At 32.1% G+C, this 24,658-nt stretch overlaps 1 protein-coding gene across 2 annotated transcripts in view; it reads right to left on the minus strand.

Annotated features, from left to right (window-relative positions):
- LOC129224666 (uncharacterized) overlaps positions 1 to 24,658 on the minus strand; it is a 51,836-nt gene that overhangs the window by 15,405 nt on the left and 11,773 nt on the right. For both annotated transcript variants that reach the window (XM_054859206.1, XM_054859207.1), the window contains exons 3-5: positions 15,679 to 17,925; positions 8,506 to 8,678; positions 2,789 to 2,955 (exon numbers count right to left, since the gene is read on the minus strand). In XM_054859206.1, coding sequence (XP_054715181.1) covers positions 2,789 to 2,955; positions 8,506 to 8,678; positions 15,679 to 17,878 — 2,540 coding nt within the window. In that variant the 5' untranslated portion in view covers positions 17,879 to 17,925. The remainder of the gene's footprint in view (positions 1 to 2,788; positions 2,956 to 8,505; positions 8,679 to 15,678; positions 17,926 to 24,658) is intronic.

The raw sequence follows: 24,658 nt of genomic DNA on the forward strand, positions 1-24,658 counted from the left end.
CCTAAATCTAAAAATGAAATAATGGTAAAACTGATACATACACATGTATTTCTACAGTTTATAATATATTTTATTGAAAGACTTGATAAAATAATAACAGACACATTTCGTGTGAACCAAAGAATCTTTCTTTTCAATGTCATAATTGGAGAAGTATAAGTAATTCAATGATGAATTTCAGGATTTCAAAATCACAATCTAGGTTAGTCATATCCAAAATGAAAAAATAAATAAATAAATAAATAAAATAAAGGAAGTATGAGGGATGTTTGGAAGAATAAACTGAGAAGTTATCCAGCCTCCAGAGGGTTGGATAGTAAATGTCAGCATTATCAAAAAACTTGTCACCTTTTACAATAGGTACTCGTTTAATGTCGACCAATACAAAGCCTACCACGCAGTTGAAATAAACAAGCAAATTCTCGCGAATTTGATAAAAATGTAATTACTAGCTGACTTGTGCGTTACCGACCTCTATAGAAACCTGCAAATTATTATAATATGCCAACTGCTTCAGCTCTTTGAAAACGTAGCAGTTACTGCCGATTCCATCAATTATCTTAATGTTCATATTGTTCAATTTTTCCTATTTACATGGCTTTCAATTTACATTGTTAATATTCTTTTGGGTTTCTTGTTGTTGTTTAGTACATTTGCCATGTGCTACCTACGAGTGTGACATTAGATTGTATAAAATATGTAGTAAACATTTGAAACTTTAGCTGCATTTGCGATGTCTAAAGGTAAAATATTTCACTTCAAAGTTTTAATAATAATAATAATTACATATATATATGAGATGCAGAATAGGCCTGAACACTTGAACTATAGGTTTGGAGGAAATTTCTGAGAAAGATGTAGGTAAATAAATAATAATAATAAATTGAGCGACATTTCGTTACATTTTGATGTCATGCAGGGATATATTACTGGGATATAAAAGACTAGGACCTTAAAAAATTGATGTTTGCTTTTTTTTTTGTAACCAGTTAAGCTTTTTACTTCTTGTAGAATGACTTTTTATATCTGAAATTTGGCAACCAACATTGATTAGGCATATCCAACACATTTAATGTGAATATCATATTAGATTGCTAAGTTGTTTCACATAATAATTCTTTAAATATGTGATCAAAATACAATTTTTGGGCAAAAATTTATTGTTTTGTATATGGTTGGTTATATAGATACATTGTGGAATACATACAGAAAAGTATTTCAGTTGAATATAAATTTTTGAAATAAATACCTGGGTAAATACCCATTTTGGGTATTTACCTGGGTATATACAGTGGGTATTTATCCCAAAAAATAAATACCCGGGTAATTTACATCACTACTCAAGACTGAACATTTTTAGCATTATAAGCCTGGAATCATAGTCTAAATGAGAAAGTCCATTTATTAGCTTTGTAGCCCGCCATTGAACCTTTTCCAATACATTAATATCTTTCTTAAGATGAGGAGACCAAATCTGAACAGCCTACTCCAAATGAGGTCTTACCAAAATTCTATATAAGGGCAGAAGATTGAATTTGTTTTAATACATGATCCTGATTATGATGAACTCGCGGATAATCGGGAGTTAACTGTACTTTAATGTTCTGCTATACAAATTTAACCAAAATTGTCATGAAAGATAAATTAATGTATTATAAACTTACCCTCAGAACATTACCAAATACCCTTTAAAAATTATCCAAAATTTTTTTTTCAATTATGAGGACAATGCAATGCAATTTAGAATTTAATGAAATACAATATTTCAAAGCAAAAGGCACACATTTCAAGATATACTGAACTAATTACATGTTCATTCATCCACCCATTAACTCTAGCTATTTACATAAATACTATGGTAGTGTTATAAAATTCATGGAAACTAAAACAAATGAAAAAGAAAAAAATGTGTGTATGCGCAGAGATCAAAATTAGGGGTTGTTAGTCGTAATTTACAAACAAACATTTTATTTGGACTGCTGAGGTTTTACATCCAGTTGTCATTTTTAGCATGTAATTTTATAAAAAAAATTAGCTGAGATTTATAATTTTGGTGGTGAAGACAATTTTTTCATACCTTATTTCAATAATGAAAACAATACTTACGCACACACGTTAATATCAAAGCCAAATTTTAAAAGTTTGTTATAGAAATTGTTTTTTAATAACTTTTTTTTTAAAACTTTTTTACCCGAAGTTTTGTCAATAAGACTGATGTTTTTAATACTTTGTATCAAATATATACCTATCGTAACATTTAGCAGTTGGTTGCACTGTTTAAGCAGTATGTTTTTTAAATTACACCTAAGCAGAACAGTTTGGCAACAAAATTTCAAAAAGCTACTAAAATGTCATGAAATAAAAAACAATTTAAAAGGGATCAAAAGTCAACACAACCCACTATTGCTGGATAAGCTTACCAAAGTCTCTAATAATGCTAATCAAGTAAGCATTTGTCTGGCATAAATTTTAACATAAAACACCACAAGAGGATTTATGATTCACTACATTAGGGCTCAGTTTATTCTAATTAAATGAGTCTTTAAGAAACCTTTTATTATTAACAAAGTAATAACATTATATTATTAAATAGAATTACATAACAACTGTATACAAGCATAGCAATAACTTTATATTTAATCATGCGACAATGCACAGGATTTCTTGTTCGCTCAATTTTGTCTGGCATACCTAACTTTTTACGAAAAAGTACACAAATTAGAAACTTTCCTGAAATGAAAGAAAACTAATTGTGCATAAATAAGCAGACTGATAGTGTTGCACTTACTTAATGGCAATTGCAAGTTCAGTAGACACCTTGTTTTTGTCAGGTCCAATCAGAGGTTTTAGATCAAGGCCCTTGCAAAAACAGTCAGCTGTACCATGTATAATCATAACATTACAGCTAGGGTCTGATGCCACTTGTGTTATGACATCAGTCAATTCATTCAGGCCCTGTAAGTAAAAAAGTGCAACTAACTAAGCTTTGAGGTCTACAATCTTTATTTTCTAAAGAATTTCCGATTATGATTAAGAGTAATCTCAATTGCAAAACAGCTTCAACTTCCAAGAAATTTTAAAAAGGCACATGCAATTTCACATTGGTATAGTTTGACCACGAACAATTGACCCTTATCAATCATTTGAGAAAACGACTCCATTCCTTAAAATAGTTAATGAAGGAAGAAATGATGTGTGCCATATTTTGAAGTTTAGCAACATTTTGGCAATATGAAAAAGAAATGTACTCCTAGTATATTTTCGTTATGTGATTATTTGAACCTGAAAGGTTTAAGTTTTAGCAATAACTGCATTGAGTTGGCAAAAAAACAAAAAGGACAAGCTTTTCATTCTTTATTGCAATCCTTCTCTCCAGTTTTCAATTCAAATTAATTATAAAGGAGTTGTTTTCTCCTCTGACCAATGGCAACTAAAAGAGGTTAAATCAAGACCCACCCACTTACATAGGAGGTTACCTATCCAATGAGACACCTACTTTGACCGCACAAAATCGAACTGCTTCACCTCTTTGGGTAATTTCTTAAATTTCAAGGTGACATATTCAAGTTCTAAAACCAATAATGCACTTGCCAATTCTGAAACAAGGCGGAGCGAAGGGTCAACTCTTTGCGGTCAGACTTAATTACTAAATGTGTGTTTATTGTTTCCAATTCCAGTGTGGGAAATAAGTATTTTGCGTTGAGGAGCAGTTCTATAAAGTTGAGGAGCAGTTTTACAACATTTACAATTTCAACAGGAAAATAAACAAGTTTTAAGAAATGTAATATTTAATGTGTGAATTTAAAACGTTTTCAACAATGACTTCAGTTACTAACTTTTACTCCTTATCTTTTACAAAGTAGAATTACTGGTGAAATGGGTGGTTCTACAAATACAGGAATATTTAAGGTATGAAAATTTCAAAATATTAAATTCATATCATTAAAAAATTAAAATCACTTACATTTTTTATGTTTATTAATAAAAATAGTCATCTAAAATCATCAAGTATGATGTGTCAATTCTATTGCATCAACAAGTAGTTTTGTCATTCACATTTCAAAAATATTCAGCTTTTTTTTCTGATAGCAAAATTTTGATGCAATTTATGATATTGTGTCATCTTTCATACGCTTTGAATCACGAATTGCAATAAGATACCTCTTTTTCCTACGCTGTCCAATTCCTGCTAGAAAGTTTCAAAGGAAATACGAGGTCTTAGAAAAATATCTAACCTTCTTTACTTCCTTTTACAAAAAAGGAAGTATTGTATTCGGGAAAAAATTTTCACTCAAAAATCGACCTTAATTTCCATTTTGCTCAACCCCAAATGAATGTTGATTTTTTTTTTCGACTCGACAACATGTGGATAAGTGCCTACGAACATATAGACAAGCGAAATATCCACTTTGACTATTGCCGATTTAGTAACGAGTTTTCTCATGACGTCTGTATGTATGTATGTATGCGCATATGTTCATATGTATATCGCATAACTCAAGAAGGGTATGTCCTAGAAAGTTGAAATTTGGTACGTAGACTCCTAGTGGGGTCTAGTTGTGCACTAGGGTGCGTCTTATAATGCACTTTTTGAAAAAATTTTGAATTTCTTATGAGGCACCCCTTTAATTGCTTCCTTTTGATGAAAAAACACTCACTTAAAAGTTTCATAGAATTTGAACAAAATTTAGAGGTTGCTACCAGCGATTAAAATTACATTCATTGTGAAAAAATAGGGTAAAAATATATTCCCAATTTTCTATTGCAATATTTGACATCAACATGAATTTGGGTTGGTTAAGGTAGAAACATAACCCAAGTACTTATTTCCTATGCATACAAAAAAATAATAATCACTTCATGGTTGCTATGCTGTGTAACAATGTCAAACAAAAATCATGCAAAAGTTCCACTACACCATTTATATCATTGGTTTACAATTTCACTCTTTTATTTACCAATATTGTAATTTTTTCCCCTTTGTTTCTAGTAATGTGAAATATACAAGCCTTTTTCTGATTGCTACTTATCATCCAAACTATTTGATGATATCTCTTCAAAAAAACTTGATGAAAAGACCTTAATGGTGAAAAATCTGAATGTTAGTAATGAAATCCTCTATTTTTTTTTCCTTTGGTTTTTGTTCTACAACATCTGATGTTTAGTGCTTCATTGGAGGAGTTGTTCTTTTAGGTCTCTTAAGAAAGAGACCAATTTGGAGTTTGTCTCTTCAGAAATGACACGTAGATGTCAAATAAAATTACTTGAAGCAACAGTTTCTTTCTTGTAAGTGAAAATGCTTTTCAACAACAAAAGATCAAATCTAGATGAACTTTATTGCACATTCTTGTTCTTCAGAATCAGTCAAAGTACATTCAGTTACAATAGAGGCAAAAAAAAAAAAAAAATAATAATAATAATAATTTCACTACAGTTGATTCAGTCTTCATGATTTTCTTTGTTTCAAAATTTCTTCTTTTCACGCAAGTTCTGTTGCCATTTTAAAAGAGATTAATTTGTTACCAATTTCGCCTTGTTCTCCTAGTTTTCTTTCAGTTAGAAGTAATTTCTCGCCTGGAAGTAAAATCTTGCGTAAAGTATCGTCAGCAAGAGCAAGATCAAGCAAATAATCTAATGATGGATTCCAATAATGTTGTTTTTTATTATTGAAATAGAACTCTTAATTTTCTTTTTGAATTCCTAACTGACAACTTGTGTTTCTTTGAGTTGCTAACCAACAGATAGTAAAGAGGTTGAGAGTTGATTGTAGCTACAGTTAATTAACATGATTTAATAAAATATAAAATAATTTCAGTCAGTAACAATCTAATTTATTACTAATTAAAATTAATGACAAAAAGATAACATAAATAAATATTATAATAAAAGATGCAAAAAAAAATTTTTTTTTCAAATTTTGCAGCAATGGTAGCAACCACTAAATTTTATTCAATTTTTATTTTTATGATATATGATTTTTTTTTTCATCCAAAGGAACAAAATGAGAGGGTGCCTCATGAAAAAATAACACCTTCAAAAATAAGACGCACCCTATTGTGCACCTCCCCTTTTGGTTGCACTCGAGTGTTTCTAAGGGGGTCTTTTGCCCCTTTTTGGGAGGAAATCATTGTTAATTTCGATGTAAACTCAAGTGGTGTAACAATTTGGCGGACACTTAGCGATATATCGCCAGTCTTTTGGTTGCCACGTTGGCGACAAATTTGGCGATTTTTTTTTCTTTTAAATCTGGTTTCAATTTGGCCACTGGTGGTGATATTTAGAGAGTAAACTGTTGAATCACATTAAAATTATCAATAATGGTAAAATGACATTAAATTGGAGTAAAAGGAAGTCATGTGAGGCACACATCAGCTCATTTCTTTTGTGAAAACTGGATAGATATGAATCAAGAGCACTTGTATAAGCTGATGCTTGAACCTTTGTGCACATGCATTGATTTTTTTCCATCTATCTGTAATGTCAGTAGGTGGCAAGCAGATTTTATGTGAGCATAGCAGTTACGTCCCTTTTCTATTGCAAGGAAAATGACAGAACAACTAGATCACGACTACTGCAACAAATTTTGCCACTAACTTGATGACAGTCAAGAGGAAACTACTCAAAAGATGCAGAAAGTTTTTGGTGACAATGCTCCAGCATATTTTACACATGTTACAGACTTTACGGTGAAAAACCAGACTCTTGTGGTTCAATTCTTATTCTTCTGGTATGGCCCTTTTTGACTTCTGGCTGTTTGCTAAACTCAAGAGCCTTTGAAAGGAACATAATTACAGATAAGCAAGGACATTATGGTTGCAAAGACAGCCAAGGTAAACACCATTCTGAAAGAGGCCTTTTAAAAATGCTTCTGACAATGAGGGCACTGCTGAGAGAAATGTTTAGTCCCAAAGAGGCTACTTTGAGAGTGATAAGGTTTCCAATGCTCCAGATATGATGCCAGTTTTTTTCTTCAGCCTAAGGTCAGACACCTTATTATCAGGGTTGGTAAAAAAAACCGTTTTTTTTTTTTCAAAAAAACCAAAAAACCGTATTTTTTTGGTTTAAACCAGGTTTTTTTGGTTTAAACCGGGTTTTTTTGGTTAACGATTGCGAGAAAAACAATTTTCGGAAGGTAATTAAGGTTCCATGTAATTAACAGTTATTCAATAGTCACATTATACCTAATTTCTTGATTAATTAAAGAGATTAGAACAAAATCTTGTAACTAAATTAAATAATTAAAATAGCTTTCTGCGGGAAAATATTGATTGAAATGTTTGACTTGATTAACATATTAGTATGCATGTATATATAGATCCTTTATGATACGAAATACTGGCTTCATTTTTGATTTCATTAAATGAAAGCCAGATTAGGTCTTTTTTTCTACCAGAATTAGACATTCTTTTTAAAACAATATGAGTAAGTAACTTTTGTAAACTGCACAAGTTAGCTAAGGCAAAGCAAATACCAAAATCCCAATTCCAATGAACAAAAGGGGGGAAAAAACTAAGAATTATCTGCACCCAATAGTCATAAAGCAGCATAGGTGTATAGCCAATCAAAATCTTTTGAGCACACAGAATCCAAAAAAAAAAAAAAAAAAAACACAAATGGAGAGTGTAGTTTATATGTGAAGATTTATATATTTCTCAATCAATTTTTACACATACATTTGCATTTTGCTCTGGGAATTTAAAAATTTGTCTTTTAATCTTCCTACATTATAATATAAGGAACTATTATGTATCATAATATGAAGTATAAACTTTTTTTTTTAAATTTGATTCAAAAAATATTATTTGTGTTCACCTGCAGAACAAATCTTAATTTTTAGGTGCAAACAATTAAGTTAGACTGTTGATTACCTTACAAGTCAAAGTTAAAATTCCAGGAAAGTGCAAATAAATGGGCAAAAATGTCACACCCCTGCAACAGGAGTGTGCAATATAATGGATTGCATCTACAATAAAAGATTCAATCCTTAGTAAATCTTAACTAATCATGCAAATTAAGCATAATGATGGAAGTTGAATGAAATCTGCTTTACGGCACATATATGAAATAAAAAATATGTTAATATTTTTTTTCGATTAAAGCTTGTAATACATTTTGAAGAAGCAACTTTGCAATTTTAGTATTTATCTCTGCAACTTAGCTAGGAACTTAGCATAAATGGAATTTTACATTTTTCAATATGTGTGGGGAAATCAATGTAAACCTGTAAAATGGATTTTTTTTTTGGCTTTTTTTTTTTTAATTTTTTTTAATAAAAATGCATGGTTTTTTTTAAAAAAACCAATTGGTTTAAACCAAACAACCCTGCTTATTATATGACTAAATGGCTCAAGTTTTAAAATTAATGAATCCAAAGGTGTGCAAATTATTTTATCCCAAAAATAGCAAAATTACATAACTCTCAAATAAATAATACTTTTTTAATGGAAACTTTTGTTTTATCGTACTTTGTGAGGAAATTTCAGCGAAAAAATGGATAAAACATACCTCCAGAGTAAAAAGTATTGTATTTGATCGTGTATATTTCAACATGACTTGGACATAGTTTGCATTTTTAGTCACAACTAAGCTCTTGTAATGTGTTGTAAATCCAACAAACTTTGTTGGTATAAATTTCTGAATCTCTCTCCTTCCTCTTTCTAAACTGTTGCTCGGACCACCTGAAATAAGGAAAAATTATTTCAAAATTAATTTCAGTCATTGAAAATGTAGTATATGTATACCTTTTACAGGGACTCAAATCATGTGAGGATGTTAGAAAATATAACATTGCAGGAAAACAATCTTCATAGCACAATTTTCAAAGCATCTAATTGAACAAAATTTATAACTATTTTTTGTGACTTAATTAGATATTAGTCTACTCAGCCCACTTCCCCGAAAATTAGGGTACCTTTAACCCCCATTGCATACTTAGTTTTACACAGCTACAACAGGATGGCCACAGAAACTGTAAAAAAAAGTTCTCCGACTTTTCCCTGATTTCCCTAATTAAGTTCACCAAATTTCCCTGATTTACATTACCAATGATAATGGTTTCCTTGCTTTGCTCTACTTGAAAACCTTTACATTTTAAATAGAATGCAGTGTTTAAAACGTTTTAAGCTGTTGAAAATATATTTTGAAAAAATGCTCCTTTTTTTTTTTTTTTTGTAAAAAAAGCACATTAAATTATCTACAGGGAAATATTATAGGAAATCTAAAACAAATACTTCACTTCCAATAACCAGTTAACATAAGAATTCTAAGAAATTATTACAAACACTCTTAAAGAAATATCTAATCATGATAAAACTTAAAAGCTTATATGGAAATAATTTTGAACTAAATTTTCAAGCAGTATAATTATTGCTGCAAGAATAACAAGTAATAGTGGAAGTATAGAAGTAATGTAGTTTTACTTACATAAATAATACATATTTATGTAAAACAAATTGAAACCTTTAAACAAACAGTCATATTGAGCTATTCTCTAATCAAGAACTTAGGTTTCAATGAATGAATACAGCATTTTAACTTTTAAGAAATAATAAAAATATTTACTTATGTACACAAGGTAACCCAATTTCAAATGATTTCCTTACTTGTTGGGGGAAAAAATTTCTTAGATTACTTTTGTAACAAACAACATTGAAATGCAAAGAACAATTAGAGACGTACCGAGAGCTCGGTAACTACTCAGTACTCGGCCAAATTCTGATCAGATACTCGGCCAAAACCGAGTAGTTGCAAAGAATTGAATATTGTCCAAGACAGATACTAAAATTTATAAAAAAGAAAAAGAGCAAGCATTATATTCTGCAATCATTTACAATTAAAATTTATAAGTCAAATTTAAATTTTGAGAATAATGAAGTTTGTAATGCTTCAATGGAATAAATCTTTATTTTAATGTCTCCAAAGTTAATAAAACTTGTTCATTAATAATTATGCAAAAAACGTAAGTATAGAAAATATGTAATTTTTATATTAAAAATGGATTTTTGCTACTACAATGAGTTAGAAAAAATATAAAAATACCTTTGCATAAAAAATTAAAGGAAATAAAACAACGTTAAAAGCAGTGCAGGAACACTGCAGACACGTGTTTTGGCGTTACAAAGAATTCCTTTTTCAATGCACAAAATGGGAGCTCGTGGATTTAAAGGCATTCGACAAAAGTCGGATTTTTTTGTCGAATGTCTTTACATTCTTTAACTCACATGCTATGCACTGAAAAAGACGTTCCTTGTAACGGGGGGGGGGGGGGGGGCAGAAACACGTGTCTGCTGGGTTCTTGCACATTTGTTTTATCTGCTTTTAAAAAATATTTATGTTTGGCGGACTAGAACTATAATTGACTGGTATATAGTGAAACCCCTCCTAACGGACACCCCTCTTATGCGGACAATTTTTAATTCCCCAGTTCCAATGCAAATAACATTATTAAACCCCTGTCCTGCGGACACCTCTCTATTGCGGACAAAAAAAATTGTCCTGTTAGTGTCCGCATTAGAGGGATTTTACTGTAATTTGTTTTAATTCCAACTTGATTAATCATACCTTTTATTTATTTTTAATTTTAAGAATAATTTTTTGGTAAAATTTTTTACACAAACAAAATTGTTTATATAATGCGTAATTAACTTCAGCAGGAATTTAATTTTAAAAACTATTATATGGACAAGGAGGTCTATACTACTATTCCAATAAGTTCAAAATTCATCACATGTGTGTCAGTGGTTCTTCTTAAAACATAATTGGTACTTGGTAACTCGGCCGAGTTGTGAAAGGCTGAGTACTCGGTACTCGGCCAAAGTGCTACTCGGTATGTCTCTAAGAACAATCAATTAATTTCAAAATATATCGCACATATAACCTGGTTTTAAAATAAAAGAATTTTAAAGTTTGTAATAATTATTTAAAAAAACTTCGTATAATCTGAGGCAACAGTGAATAATACGATAGCAAAAAAAAGTTGATTTTCATTCAATTTTAGCAATTAAATTAAAAATGCGAAGATGAAATAATTTTAAAGCTTTTATCTGTATTAATTTTAAAAAAAAGATTTTTCTTGAAATTGTGATTACAGTACGCTAATTACTTTAATACAATGAGTAAAGGGAAGCGAACTAAGGTATTAATGACAGCTTTCTCTTTGCCTGTAGAATTGTTTATTTTATGTAACATGGAACGCGTAAAAGGTACATTTCAGCTACATAAAATAAACAACTTCACAGACACAGAAGCAATCATAGGAAGTTCATCCTGTGTTTCATTCGTTAAGATTCAATACTTTGACATTGAGAAAAAAAGATGCACTAATATGTGGCAACGTATAATCACGTCTCATTAATTTTACTTTTTTCTAAACAGACAATTGACAGGAGATGCAAAGGGAATTAGGGTACTTAATTTTGTACAGGAAAAAAAAAAAATTTTTTTAGTCATTTAATTAATTTTCCCTGAATTTTTGTTATTTTTTCGAAATTCCCTGATATTTCCCTGATTAATAAAGTTCCTTGAATTTTTCCTGATTTCCCTGATTATATCACCACCCTGTACAATGCAGAACTTAGGTCAAAGTTAAAATATTAAGCACTATTTAACTTGAAAACTCTTTATAATCTGACTTTTTTTTGTGGTGGGTGTACTATAGCAATAAAGGAGAAGTATTCTTGTAACACACATAGATGAACCTGTACCCCTATTCTTAATTAGAATCAAAATTAAAGCTCAAAACAGAAAATTATTGTCTTTTCTTTGTAAGTGTGTTTTCCAATGGTTAGTATTTACTTTCAAGGAATAAAAAAAAGTAAAAAAATAATAAAAATAATAATTGAAAAAAAAAAAAACCACTTTTATTAATTACAACATCCAATAATATTAACCACTTTTTGAAAGGAATCAATTTCTTTCGCTAGTACTGATATTTAAAAAAAAACATACAATAATAATAATTGGCTTGAAATCTTAATAAGTTGAAAGTTAATTTTACTCCAAAACATTGTCCTCAAAATGTATGACAATATGGGGTGTTATTTCCGGGGGTGCCCCCCCTCCCCTAAGAGAAAGGGCACATCCCGCTAAATATTGCAAAGACCCTCATAAAAAAGAGAAAAATACTTCTCAAAAGGACCCCTTTAAAAAATTCAATGCCGTAGTCTGAGCCACGACCCCCCCTCCCCCAGGCAGGCACCCCTGTTACTCCTAATTATACTGCAGCAAGTAATTAAATTTTCTTTTTCAAATATCTAGGACCAAAACTTACAACATTACAAGAATTTCAGAAATAAACACATTTTATCCTTTGATTGTCGTTTAAATGAATAAGGTATATTTTTATAAAACAATAAAAATGCTCAGCTGGAAGATTTCAAATTTTCAAAGGATAGAATTTCAAGCTTAAAGTGTAGTGGTATCAGAATAACTTTTAGGGAGTGGACGTAGCAATATTATTTGGATTGTGAGCATATATGAACAGCTCAATCAAGACTACTTTCATTCATATTAAGGATTAACAGTCTTTTATAGTCCATAAACAAGCTTGGGCCGATGTCCTCTCATTGAAGTAGAGATTACCTTCACACTGGTAGGTAAAATTAGAGCCTCCAGCTTGTTAATAGTTATTCCAGACTGATTATATCTAATAGGAGCGGAACTGAAGTGTTCAAATATTGTAATAGAACTGCTAGTACATGGTTGCAGTTCTTGGAAGGTAACTTACAGCTTATTACTTGATTGCACCTCCCTTTTATGTGGTCTCATATTCTAATAGCTATTCTTAACATTGCATTCTTTTCTTTAAATAAAATTGTTTTTTTTTAATACAGTTATTTCTAATTTTTCACCCATTATTTAGATTCATTGCTCCTCCTCTCTGTCTATTGACAAATAAAAGGCCAAAAAAGATTTCCTTTTAATTTGAGGTCACTGAAGTAACATATTGCCCCAGTAGCAGAAACTGCGAGATGCGAGATGTACCTCTCAGTCTCAGATTTTTCGGCGGAATGCAGATAATTTTACCAAAGAACAAAAAGAAAGAAAGAAAAAATAAATAAATAAAAGGGAAAAAGAAAGAAAAAAAAAGAAATACAACTTGGGAAAGATCGTTTGGAGATCGCTTTTTGAGCGATGGATGATTCAGTATTTCAGCTAGAAACATAGTCGCCATATTTGGTCATTCACAAAATCGAAGTAGAAAAGTGCAAAAGTTTTCAAAAACAAAGATGAATTGGATGTTTTATTTTTCTGCCACGAAACGAATATAACTTAAAATGTGCAGCAAATCTTTTTTTTTTATATTTTTTAAAATAATTTTCTTGAGAAATGAAAAATTTTATGTGAAAATTTCACTTTATCCTCATTTCTTTGGACTCAAAAGCGCTAAAACTTTTCAACTAAAGTTTAGTCTCATGAGGATTTTTATTTTTAAAATATTTTTTTGCAGCAAATTCAGAAATTTATGTCTAAATTTTTAACGGAGTCGCCATGTTTGGTCATTCCCAAGATGTTGGTACGCAAGACTCATGAAGTGCCTATGTTTTCAAAAAGGAATTGAATGTTTATTGCAATGCAAACTGTTGAAAATTATGCAAAATGTGCCATTTTTTTCGGATAATTCTTAATTATTGTCTTTAAAAATGCAAAATTTTATCTTCTGAATATTATCTTATCTTCATTTCTTTAGAGGCTAATGTGCTAAAAACTGACTATTTCACCTAATTGTAGTTTTTTAAGGATTTTGAATTTATTACTACTTTTATGTAACAAATTCAAATATCTATTTATAACCATGAATTTTTCGTGTAGACGCCATGTTTGGTCATTCGCAAGATGGAAATAAACGATACTATTACTTACTCAAGTTTCCAAAAACAGAATTGGATATTTACCTCAACACAAACTATTGAAGATAACAAAAAATGTTCAATAAATCATTTTTCTTTCTTTTTATAAAATAGTTTTTTGAAAAATGCGAATTATTATATGCACAGTTGTATTTGTTCTTCATTGATTTGAAGGCTTTGCTATAAGCTAAATATTTCATCTAAAGAGCAGTTTCCTGCCAACTTCTCATTTACTAATTGAAAAAATTTAAAAACCTATTTCAACGCAAATTTTCCATATTAAAATTAATATGTCTCGAATAATTGTTTTTCAAAGTGTGTAGAGTTCTTATTCTTTTTGTGAAAGTGGTGCAGGCTGTTGCCCCCCCCCCTGTTAATGCTTTAAAACTCAGCGACAGTGGTGGCCACTATGTTCTTCGGGTCTAGTGGTCACTGGCCAGTTGGAAAATTGTCCAAGTCTTGACCTTCACAAAGGACTTGTGTATTTTATCAAAACTTAAAATAAAACTAATAATAATGCTGCAGATTATTTTCAACTACGGAAAATAGTGTCGCAGACAGACTGGAAAGTTTCTGCTACTGGGCATATTGCAGATTTCTCAAGAAAATCTTTTTTGAACCAATGAACAAAACCTAGATGTTTTCTACTCATTTGTATTTTCTGCAGTTTAAGCAGTAGCTTTAGATTTTTATTTGATTTTAAACAAAAGAAATCTAGCACAATCAAAGCAGAAAATCTCTAACAGAAAAGGATACAAAATTTAGGAAAAAGGCTAATTTACAAGACTTAAAAAAAAGAAAATAATAATAAAGGCAAGAAAAAAACATGAAATGAAAAGCTTTTGTTGAAAATAAGTCTTCCCTTTCAAATTGTAATCCATGAAAAAGAAACTACAGTGGCTGCCGCTTATATGAATCACGTTTGTTCTAAACATTTTTGATTCCATAAAGCGGCTGATTCAATAAAGCTGGGTTTTATTGTTTTTGACAATTTTATTCATTAAAGCGGTTGATTCAATTAACCGGCCACCACTGTAGTACATAAAAATCAAAAAGTCCGAAACTTCTTTTATAAAGTTGAAATAGTGAAAGTTTAAATTAAATTAGATAGGCTATAATTGGAATTCTCAATTGTGATTGGCAATGTAAAGACATAACGTAGGAAATTGATCTTGGATAGAACTTTGCCGGATTATGGTACATCCAAATGTTTAAAAACTGCTAAACTAATTCTGAAGAAAAGAGCTGTTTCAAATTTTGTACCCCTCACATCTTTCTCAGACCATCTTTTTGGCAAAAACTGCCCTATAGATCTTACATATTCTTGCTTTACATACACAACTTTTTTTTTCTGGAATTAAAAAGAACATAAAATGATTGTGATTCTATAATTAAGAAGAGTAGAAGAGAGAAGAAAGAAAAGACAGACAACTTTATAATATATTTCCAAGAATAGAATAATGGACTAGACAGTTGTTAAAGACAATGAAAAGTACTTTTGAGTTTGCGGAATAGGCAAGGCCTGACTACTGAATAGACCAACTAGGTCATGGCCTAGGGCCCCTGCTCTTTAGGAGCCCCGAATGGCTAAAATTGTTTTTATGCAATGGCTAAAATTGTAAGGTATAACTACATTAGGGCCCCAGAAAAGCATTTGGTCTAGGGCCTCTTCACATACTAATTGGGCTCTGAGAACAAGACTGTTTAACAAAAATTAAAAAACACGCAGAGTTTTTAAAATTCGATTTTTTTCTGGGATAGGTAAGGCCTCTAACCCACATGCATAACATTTTGTAATTCTTAAGAACAAAAAGATACTACACCAACATACCTTCCTTTTTGGGCAATACAATTGCTTGTGCACTGTGCTGGACCCTTTGAGCAAGAGATAGGGTAGTACTCGAGCAACTAGCAATTTCGTTCTGTGTGCCAACCAGAGTAGTATCTTTCGTCACGTAATCTACCATCATCTTGTTAGAATAGCTGTAGATCGAAAAGTTTTGGTTCACACTTTTCACAATTGTCTGGTTGTTCTCGGAATCAGTTTGATATAGTACTTCACTACTTTCGAAAGTTAAAGGCTGTGTTGTTATGGACATTAAATCTTCTTTTTGATTTGAAGTTTCAAGCTTAACCGCACCATCACATGAAGTCCTACTTGTATGATTTTTATTCATCTCAAAGCTATTTTTTATTACTAAAGGCATGCTTTTAAATTTTCTTTTACTATGTACGTATTTAGAATATTTATTAAAAATTTGTTTTCCTTTCACAATGCTAGACACAGAGTGTTTTTCTTTTGCAAGGTGCTTAGTTCTTAACTTTTGCTTGTAAAAGCAAAGATGTTTCTTTTGATCCTGTTTGTGTGGAAGAGTCGAGATATGATTAGTTGACGACTCTTTGAGGAGTTCGGTGGTGGCAGACCGAGTCATCATTCTAGGAATGGGTGGCTCAGCAATATCCACAAATGGCTCCAGAACCGGTGGGGTATCACTTGTAGAACTATCACATGTTTCATTTTCCTTGACGGCAGATAGGAGCGGCAAATCATCAGTCTCTTCATAGCAAGTGGACACCACCACTTCTGCTCCCAACTCACGAACACAAGCATCCACAGTCCTAATGCCTTGTTCCGCCAAATCAAAGAACGATGGAATCAATGTAAATTCCATCTCATCCTCAGATCGGACAAGCTCAGTACTGGGTAGGCATTCCCCATTGTAGCTCTGAAAATCATTTATTGATGGGTCCGAAGCACCAATAGATATCACCGACAAGGTCTCCTGTGAGTTGCATGACTCCATTGCATCTATGTCCTCGGTTGAATCTACGACTTCCTCAGATTCATTTTCTTCTGCTTTTGGAGAATGTACAAAAGTTTGAACGATAGATTCAGAATTTACTTTCTGAGGATCAAAATTCTCCTCAGATGTCTGTTCAAGTGATGTTTCTACTTCCTCATACTGTTGAAAATTTGTTGAAACGCTAAATATTTCAATATTATTTGGTTTTGTATCTCTGTCAAAAGATTCCGAACACTTTTCAGATGGTTCAGAGGAATATTCACTTTTACAATAATCAGACTTAAACTTTCCAAATGTTTTACAATTAACAACTTGTTTCTGTGGGGAATTTGGTTTCATTATTTTATTTTTTACATTTTCATTTTTCTTATTGCCCCTACTACTACAATTCAAGCTGCGGCCAAAAACTGAGCATGATGCCGCTTGCCTGATATTAAATTGATTGAGTATATTGTCAGGAGAAAAATTTTTAGCCCACTCTATTTCATGCAAAGACGCATACAATTTCTCTACCTCAGACCTCCTCTTACGCCCTGCTTCTGGTTTTGGAGACTGTTGACTAGAATTCTCAGAATGATTTGGCGTAAAACTATTGATCTTCGTCTTAGATATCAAAGTCTTTGATTCCACTTTATCTTTGCTGATCTCATGGAATCGCCTTACCACCAAGGTTGCACAAGTGGCAGTGCAGTCGCAGCTACAGGTCTTTTTCCGAATATTTCTCCGTAGATTGTGACGATAAGGCGATTCAGTTTCATTATTGCAAGGTAGCCTATCGTGGATGATTGTTTGATTAAATTCCACACTTCTGGAACTTGTATCTGAGCAAATTATTTTTTTATTTCTAACTGAACTACTTATACTATGATTGGCAGTAGAGGACGATAATGTTAAGGGCGGCTTGTGACCATTTTTGTCACTGATGCACGACAAGTTGCTAGATGCTGAGGAGCCGGATGAGTGTCGGTTGCGATTGCCCAGCAGGGGAGATTGTTTATCATCAGACAGACGCTTTCTGACATCATAATTATTGCAAAAGACTGCCGAGTCGTCTGAGCACGATGAAAAAGAATCGCTCTGGTTCCACCTTGATGGACGTCTTTCAACTTTTATTGACAATGAGTTTGGAGATCTTTTGGATAACTTAATCCTTTTCTCCATTCTCAGAGACAAATAATTCAAATGTGGGAAGAATATCCAGTTACAAGTTGTGATTATAAAAGTCATTTTGAACACTCAATCTCATCTTGACATGCGGAATGACTAATAACTCCCTGAAAAACAGAATAATTACAATCATTCAGAATGAAATATAATGATGTACAGAACATCTGATACCTATTACATGAAATAGACTACAGTGCATTACATTAAATGTAATGAAGTAAATCATAAAAACATCCTCAAGCTTTACTATAATCCCAATTTTTGATGAATTTCATTGATACAGTCGAACTTCGAAAATTCATATGTCTTTAGTTCGAATTTGCGGATAATTCAAAGTTTTTGTCTGTCCCTTGAAACTTGTATTCAGTTAACTAATGCTACAAAATATTGATTATTTTGAAGTTCAACTTCTTTAATTCAAAGTTTTTATTCTTTCAATAATGTCAAAATCTAGTTTCAATGTAGTAATTTAAAAAGTGGCTGGGTTATTTTCAGCTATTATGTAAAATTCTGTTGGGCAGAGAAGGGTACTTGCAAGAACCATGACTACAGTAGATATCACTTAAGTTTTCTTCAGTGTGCTTTTAGGTTTAGTGGTGTGAATTCAGTAAAAGCATGTCATTGAGTCCCCGTGTCCCGTAAAAAATCTTAACTTTCAATAATAAAATTGCTGTGATTTACGAGCTAGAAAAGGATGCAAAGATGAAATTCATCATTGTATGGAATAGCACCTAAAACTTTTTCAAACTTTTCGAAAAATAAAGATAAAATTTAGAAACCTAATGGAAATCACAAACAAGCTGAAGAACTTGATAATTCTGATGTAGATGGGTGTGTATGGAAGTGGTTTAAGTAAGAGCAGGATAAAAACATCCCTTCCAGAAGAACTCTTGTTTGTGCAAAAGCTGAAGACTTTGCCGCTGGCTTAAGAAACCAAAACTTTAAAGCAAGCTCCTGAAGGTTAGACGGATTTAAGGGGAGAAATGGAATTTCCTTCAAGTCTGTGTGATGGAAATGCAAGTGTGGACCAAAATGCAGCAAATGAGTGGAAATTAAAAGTTGACCAATCACTGAGCATACACACGACAGAGAAATCTTTACTGGACACTTTTTCAAATGTAACCCTGCAAAGGCTTTGGCTTTTAAAGGTGAAAAATGTAGCGGTGGAAAATACAGTAAAGACCAAATAACCCTACTTGTGCGAGCAAACATGGACGGCAGTAAGAAGTTTCCATTACTGATGATTGGAAAATCAAAAATCAAAGATGTTTTTTAAATGTCAAAACTAGGGCTGGGCGATCTATCGTAATGTTATATATATTATCGATATATATTTATTACTGCGGTAAGGATATTCAGATTTCTATCTGTCTGATATATCAAAGAACTGGACTTAATTAAGAACTAATTGAAATGACTTAAAAATACATATTCATCTATAATTCTTTGTGCTGATACCTGATCACAAGCAAAATTTGAGTATTTTTGTGCTTTGCAGAACAAAAAAAAAAAAATGTATCTCGCCAATTTTTGTGCTAGGAGCGTTTTATGGATCGCAGAATCATGTTTAAAGCAGGGTTGGCAAGGTTTTGGACACTACGGTAAAAACCCTGGTTTTTACCGTCCTGTCCAAAACCCTTGTGTCCAAAACTGTCCAAAATTATATTTTTAGAAAATATGAATTCTGTGATAAAACATAAAAAACAATAAAATGTATCAAAGTAGGTAATGTTTTATATTGAACATTTATTCAATGAGAACATTCAACTTATTTATGCAGCTGATTTTAATCTAGTTACATAGAAGTTGAATTCTTGATTAAAATTTCAATTGGTATGCATGAGTTAATTTAGTTTTTTTTTTTTGAACATTAGTAACCAAATTTCCTTATGTTTATGCATGCATGCAAATGAAAGCAGGGTAAACAAGTTCTGTTCAAAATCCTTTTGTCCAAAAGTGTCCAAAACTACTTTTTGAGAAACTATATTCTGTAAGAAAATATCAGAAACAGAACGAAATGTGTCATTTTTTTTTTTTTTTTGACTACTTAATATATTTATTCAATGTGAACATTCAAGTATGAATATATATGTAACTTATTTATGCGGCTGATTTTAATCTAGTTACATAGAAATTAAATTCTTAATTAAAAATTTCAATTTGTATGCAGGAGTTTTTTTTTTTTTTTTTTTGTTTTTCTTCTATAAACCAAATTTTTTGACATTTTTGCATGTGTGCAAAAGAAAGTGTTCAAAATATAGTGCAATAATTGACTTAAATGCAATAAATTACAATTTTTTATAGTTACAGAATGTATTATATTAAAAATGTGCTATTCTTTTTTTAATTCATAAGTTTTATAACAGAAGCGTTTAATCATCAATTTCTTGTTCTTTAATCTATGATTTAAAAAAATAATTTTCTATAAAGCATCATGTAAAACTTATTTGCAAAAACCATTAAAAAAAAAATCAAGCTTTTTTTTTTTTGCACCTAAACATTGCACATTTAATAACATTCCTTTGAGTTATAAATAGAACTGAAATTAGTTGTCTTGGTAGTGTTGTGAATTTCCTTTCATAACTCTACAAACTGTTACATAAGGAAGATTTTATGTAATTCAGTTATTGGCAATTTTTTTAAGTAAAAACATTTTGGAGAAAAATATTATCAAATACTCATTATATATAATTAAACCTCATTAATATCTATATTTATGCATTAAGAATAGTGAAGTAAATAATAATTGATTAGTTTACACTGCTTTAGCTTTAGCATAGTTTTGGTCAGTTTAAGACAGTTTAGGACAGTTTTAGACAGTTTTGGACTGCAAAAACCACCTGTCCTGTCCTAAACCAGTTTTGGACAGTCCAAAACCCAAAACTGGTTTAAAGCCAACAGGGTTGCTGTAAGAGAATTCACTCATTGCATTCAGATACTCAGATAGAATACAAATTACGTACATCTGCGAACTTTTGACTGATGGAACTTCAGCCATGAATGCGCAAAAATAGGGTTTTTATGTAAGTACAAGCATAAACTGCGTAAGTACGTCACCGCATAAAAGAACCCCGTTTTACGTTACTTCGGCAGTTCATTGCAGCCCTTATGTTTCATAATTTTTGTATTCAGTTTAAGAGTCGTCATCAAATACTGGAATCAAAAAAGTGAAGAAATTTTCGTATTTATTTTTTGGTTAAATTGCTCGTGAAATAATGACATTCATGAGATAATTGATTTACCTAATAATATGGATTTTAGATTGGATCTGCTGAAGAAAAATTGCATTTTTAAAATCAATTTTAAAATATGTGTATCGTTAAAAAATAATAGTTTTAGATGTATTATATATTTTAATTAACCAAATAATGATTTTATTGATGCAAATTCAGTTTACGTCAGATTTTTGCCAAATATGGCAGAGAGGTCCTTTGATGCTCAAGAATTCATATTGTGCAGTTTTCGTTCGCAATCGGAACCGGGGAAATCCCCCCCCCCCTCCACCCAGGGTTTCCTTTTACGAATCCAGTTTTCGTCGGATCTTTACCAAATTTGGCACAGCGGTTCTTTGATGCTTAGGAATTTTCATAGGGAGTTTTTCGCCTACCTATGAAGGAGGGGGTGGGGTGTGAAAACACCCCACGGAGGTTTTCTTTTTGCAAATCCAGTTTACGTCGAATTTTTGCAAAATTTTCCATAGAGGTCCCTTGATACTCAAGGATTCACATATAGGGCAGTTTTCTGTCGCAATCGGACCTCCCCCCTCCCATCGGGGGTTTCCTTTTAGGAATTTACAGTTTTCGTCGGATCTTTGCCAAATTTGGATCAGCGATTCTTGGATGCTTAGGGATTTTCATAGGGAGTTTTTTGCCTACCAATGAGGGAGTAGCGGGGCGGGGGGGGGGGGGGGGGGAACACCCCATGGAGGTTTTTTCCTATGCAAATCCAGTTTACGTCAGATTTTTGCAAAAATTTTGCAGACAGGTTCTTTGATGCTCACGAATTTATTTAGGGTAGTTTTCATTCGAAATGGGGGCCACCCTTCCTCCCACAAGGGATTTCTTTATACAGATCCAGTTTTCGTTGGATCTTTGCCAAATTTAGCACAGCGGTTCTTTGATACTTAGGAATTTTCATAGGGAGTTTTTCACCTATCGATGAGTAAACAGGGGGGGGGGGGAACGAAAACGCGCCACGGAGGTTTTCTAATGCAAATCCCGTTTATATTGGATTTTTGCAAAATTTTCCATAGAGGTTCCTTGATACTCAAGAATTCACATATAGGGCAGTTTTCGTTTGCAATCAAATCTAACCCCTCCCGCCGGGGGTTTCCTTTCAGGAATCCACAGTTTTCATTCGATTTTTGCCAAATTTGGATCAGCGATTCTTTGATGCTTAGAGATTTTAATCGGGAGTTTTTCGCCTACCGATGACGGGGGGGGGGGGGGGGGGGGGGAGCGAAAACACCCCACGGAGGTTTTCCCTATGCAAATTCAGTTTACGTTGGATTGTTGCAAAAATTTTGCAGACAGGTCCTTTGATGCTCAATAATTCACTTAGGGTAGTTTTTGTTCACAATGGGGGGCCACTCTCCCTCCCACAGGGGATTTCTTTATACAAATCCACTAGGGACTACCTTGAGGAATTTCGCCAGAAAATCCAGAATGATTACGAAACCATCCAATGATGTCTAAATTTAAATTTTGAGTCATAAGATTGCGCTTTCTTTAAATTGACAGGAAATGTTTGTGCTATTTTTTTTCTTTCTTTTTTAAACCTGATTGTTAATTATGTGTCACTAGAGGAAACTTTTATTTTCAAGGTAAATCGTGCAACATTGGATAATGCAATGTCGGACTTAAAACTGCTACCATGCCCTATCTACCTTCAAGTGTTTAAATATTAAAGTTTTGATTATTCAAAAAAAAGGGGGGGGGGAGAAGAGAAAAACAAAAATGGCTAATTTATGGTAAGAAGAATTATAAAAATTCTTCGTGAACAATTTATTGCTATGAAGGAAGGTGATAAACCAAAAGGTAAAAGTGGTGTAACAGCTTAATTTTTGATGGTTATTAGTAACAATGCAGGAAAGACTGAACTGGAGATTGGGAGAACTTCTCTTTCAATTTCTTCTTCAAAATTTACTTGCTAAAAAAATTATAGTGTATCTTTGGTGGTGTTGGATAAAGGTCTCTCCCTGGAGAATTTTATATAAAATTGCTGTTAAAAGGGAAGAGGTGTAAGTCTTTCCAAGATCAAGGGTGCACCTCCCCCCTCCCATAAAATACAACATAGAAACCCCTGCAACAGTCAACATTTTAAACAATGTTTGGTAAGTAAAGGAGGATGGCCCCCTCCCAAAGTTGCTTCAAAAGGAAAATCAATTTTAGGCTTTCATTAATGACATAAGGAGATTAGAGGGGGTAAGGGAATCCTGCCAGAAGCCAGAAGTGTTTTGAAATTGAAGCTCTAAAAACATTGTTTTAAGCTGCCAATGGCACATATAATGGGCAGTTGAAGGTTTTCTGGCCCCTCCCAAAGTAAACTTAAAGCTGTTCATTGTAAATAAGGATTTAAAGTTTTAAAATTTAAGTTTTGAAATTTCTCATATTTGGTTTGGGCCCCTTCCAAAATAATTTTTTTTAAAAAAACATTTCTGTAAGCTGCGTTAGGTAACGTTAATAGGATGGGAATGTTTGTTGCCTGGTAATATTTTAGGATAAATTCTGAAACGGCAGAGAGGTTCCTTGAGCTCTTTTGGAAAATTTTCAAAATTGAAGTTTTTATTTAAGATGAAATTTTAGGCTATGCTTGGTTGTAGTGCAGAAAATGGGAAGAGTTCCTGTTTTTATAATTGAAGTCAAAATGAGGCTATCTTTAAGAAGAAATAATTGGCTCTTTCCAGCAAAAATGGCTAAAAATGAAATTTTAAGCTTGCAGTGACATTAAGGAAAGGGATAGGGGTGACGGCGTCACATACATGAGCCCTATGCTCCATATGTTTTCTTGAATATTACAAATACAGATGTGACGACAAACAACAGGCTCTGGGCCCAGCTAGGACCTCAATAAACCTCTTAAAGTTATCCACCTCCTTGTTCATTATCGCCTCTTCCGGTAAGCTGTTCCAAGTGTCCATGACCATTAGGGTGGAACGAAAAAAACAAAGTTTTTATTTTCGAATTGTAATAGTGCAGAAAAGTTGCGATTGGTGAAGACTTACAAAACAAAACAAAAATTTTTAAAATAGGATAATATCTTCCGATCCCGCAACGAGCCTAAAAATTTGAAAAAATGGAAAATTTCATGTGTTTTTAGCGATTTTTTGAAAACTTTGCTCCAACGTTTCTTTTTAATACTCTAAGACGGAAAAGTTACGATTGCTGAAGCCTTCAGAAATTTAAAAAAACATATTGAAATCAAATAATACCTTTTGATCCAGGAACAAGCATGAAAAGTAAAAAAAAAAAAGGAAGAATTTCATCTTTTCTTAGTGATTAAAAATAAAATTGTTCTTCTTGTTTTTTTCCCGGTGTTACAGGAAAAAGTCTTTTTAAAAAACCCTATATTACACATAAACATAAATTTATTCCTTGACTTTTGAGGTATCTTCTAAACATGCAAATCTTCCATTCTTTACAACAATGAAACATTTTCAAATAATAGAAAGTTATAAAATATTTACCAAATTTACAATCCAGTATACAAGTCTTATTGTTTTGCGTGTTACTTGTTGAAGCTAATTTATAATCAGATTTTTTGGAAAATTCGGGCATAATTGATCCAGATTTCAATGTTGCTCTTTTGTAGCCATCTCTTGATTTAAATCCACACTTTGAG

The sequence above is a fragment of the Uloborus diversus genome, chromosome 6 (genome assembly GCF_026930045.1).
Source record: "Uloborus diversus isolate 005 chromosome 6, Udiv.v.3.1, whole genome shotgun sequence".
Classification (NCBI taxonomy): Eukaryota; Metazoa; Arthropoda; class Arachnida; order Araneae; family Uloboridae; genus Uloborus; species Uloborus diversus.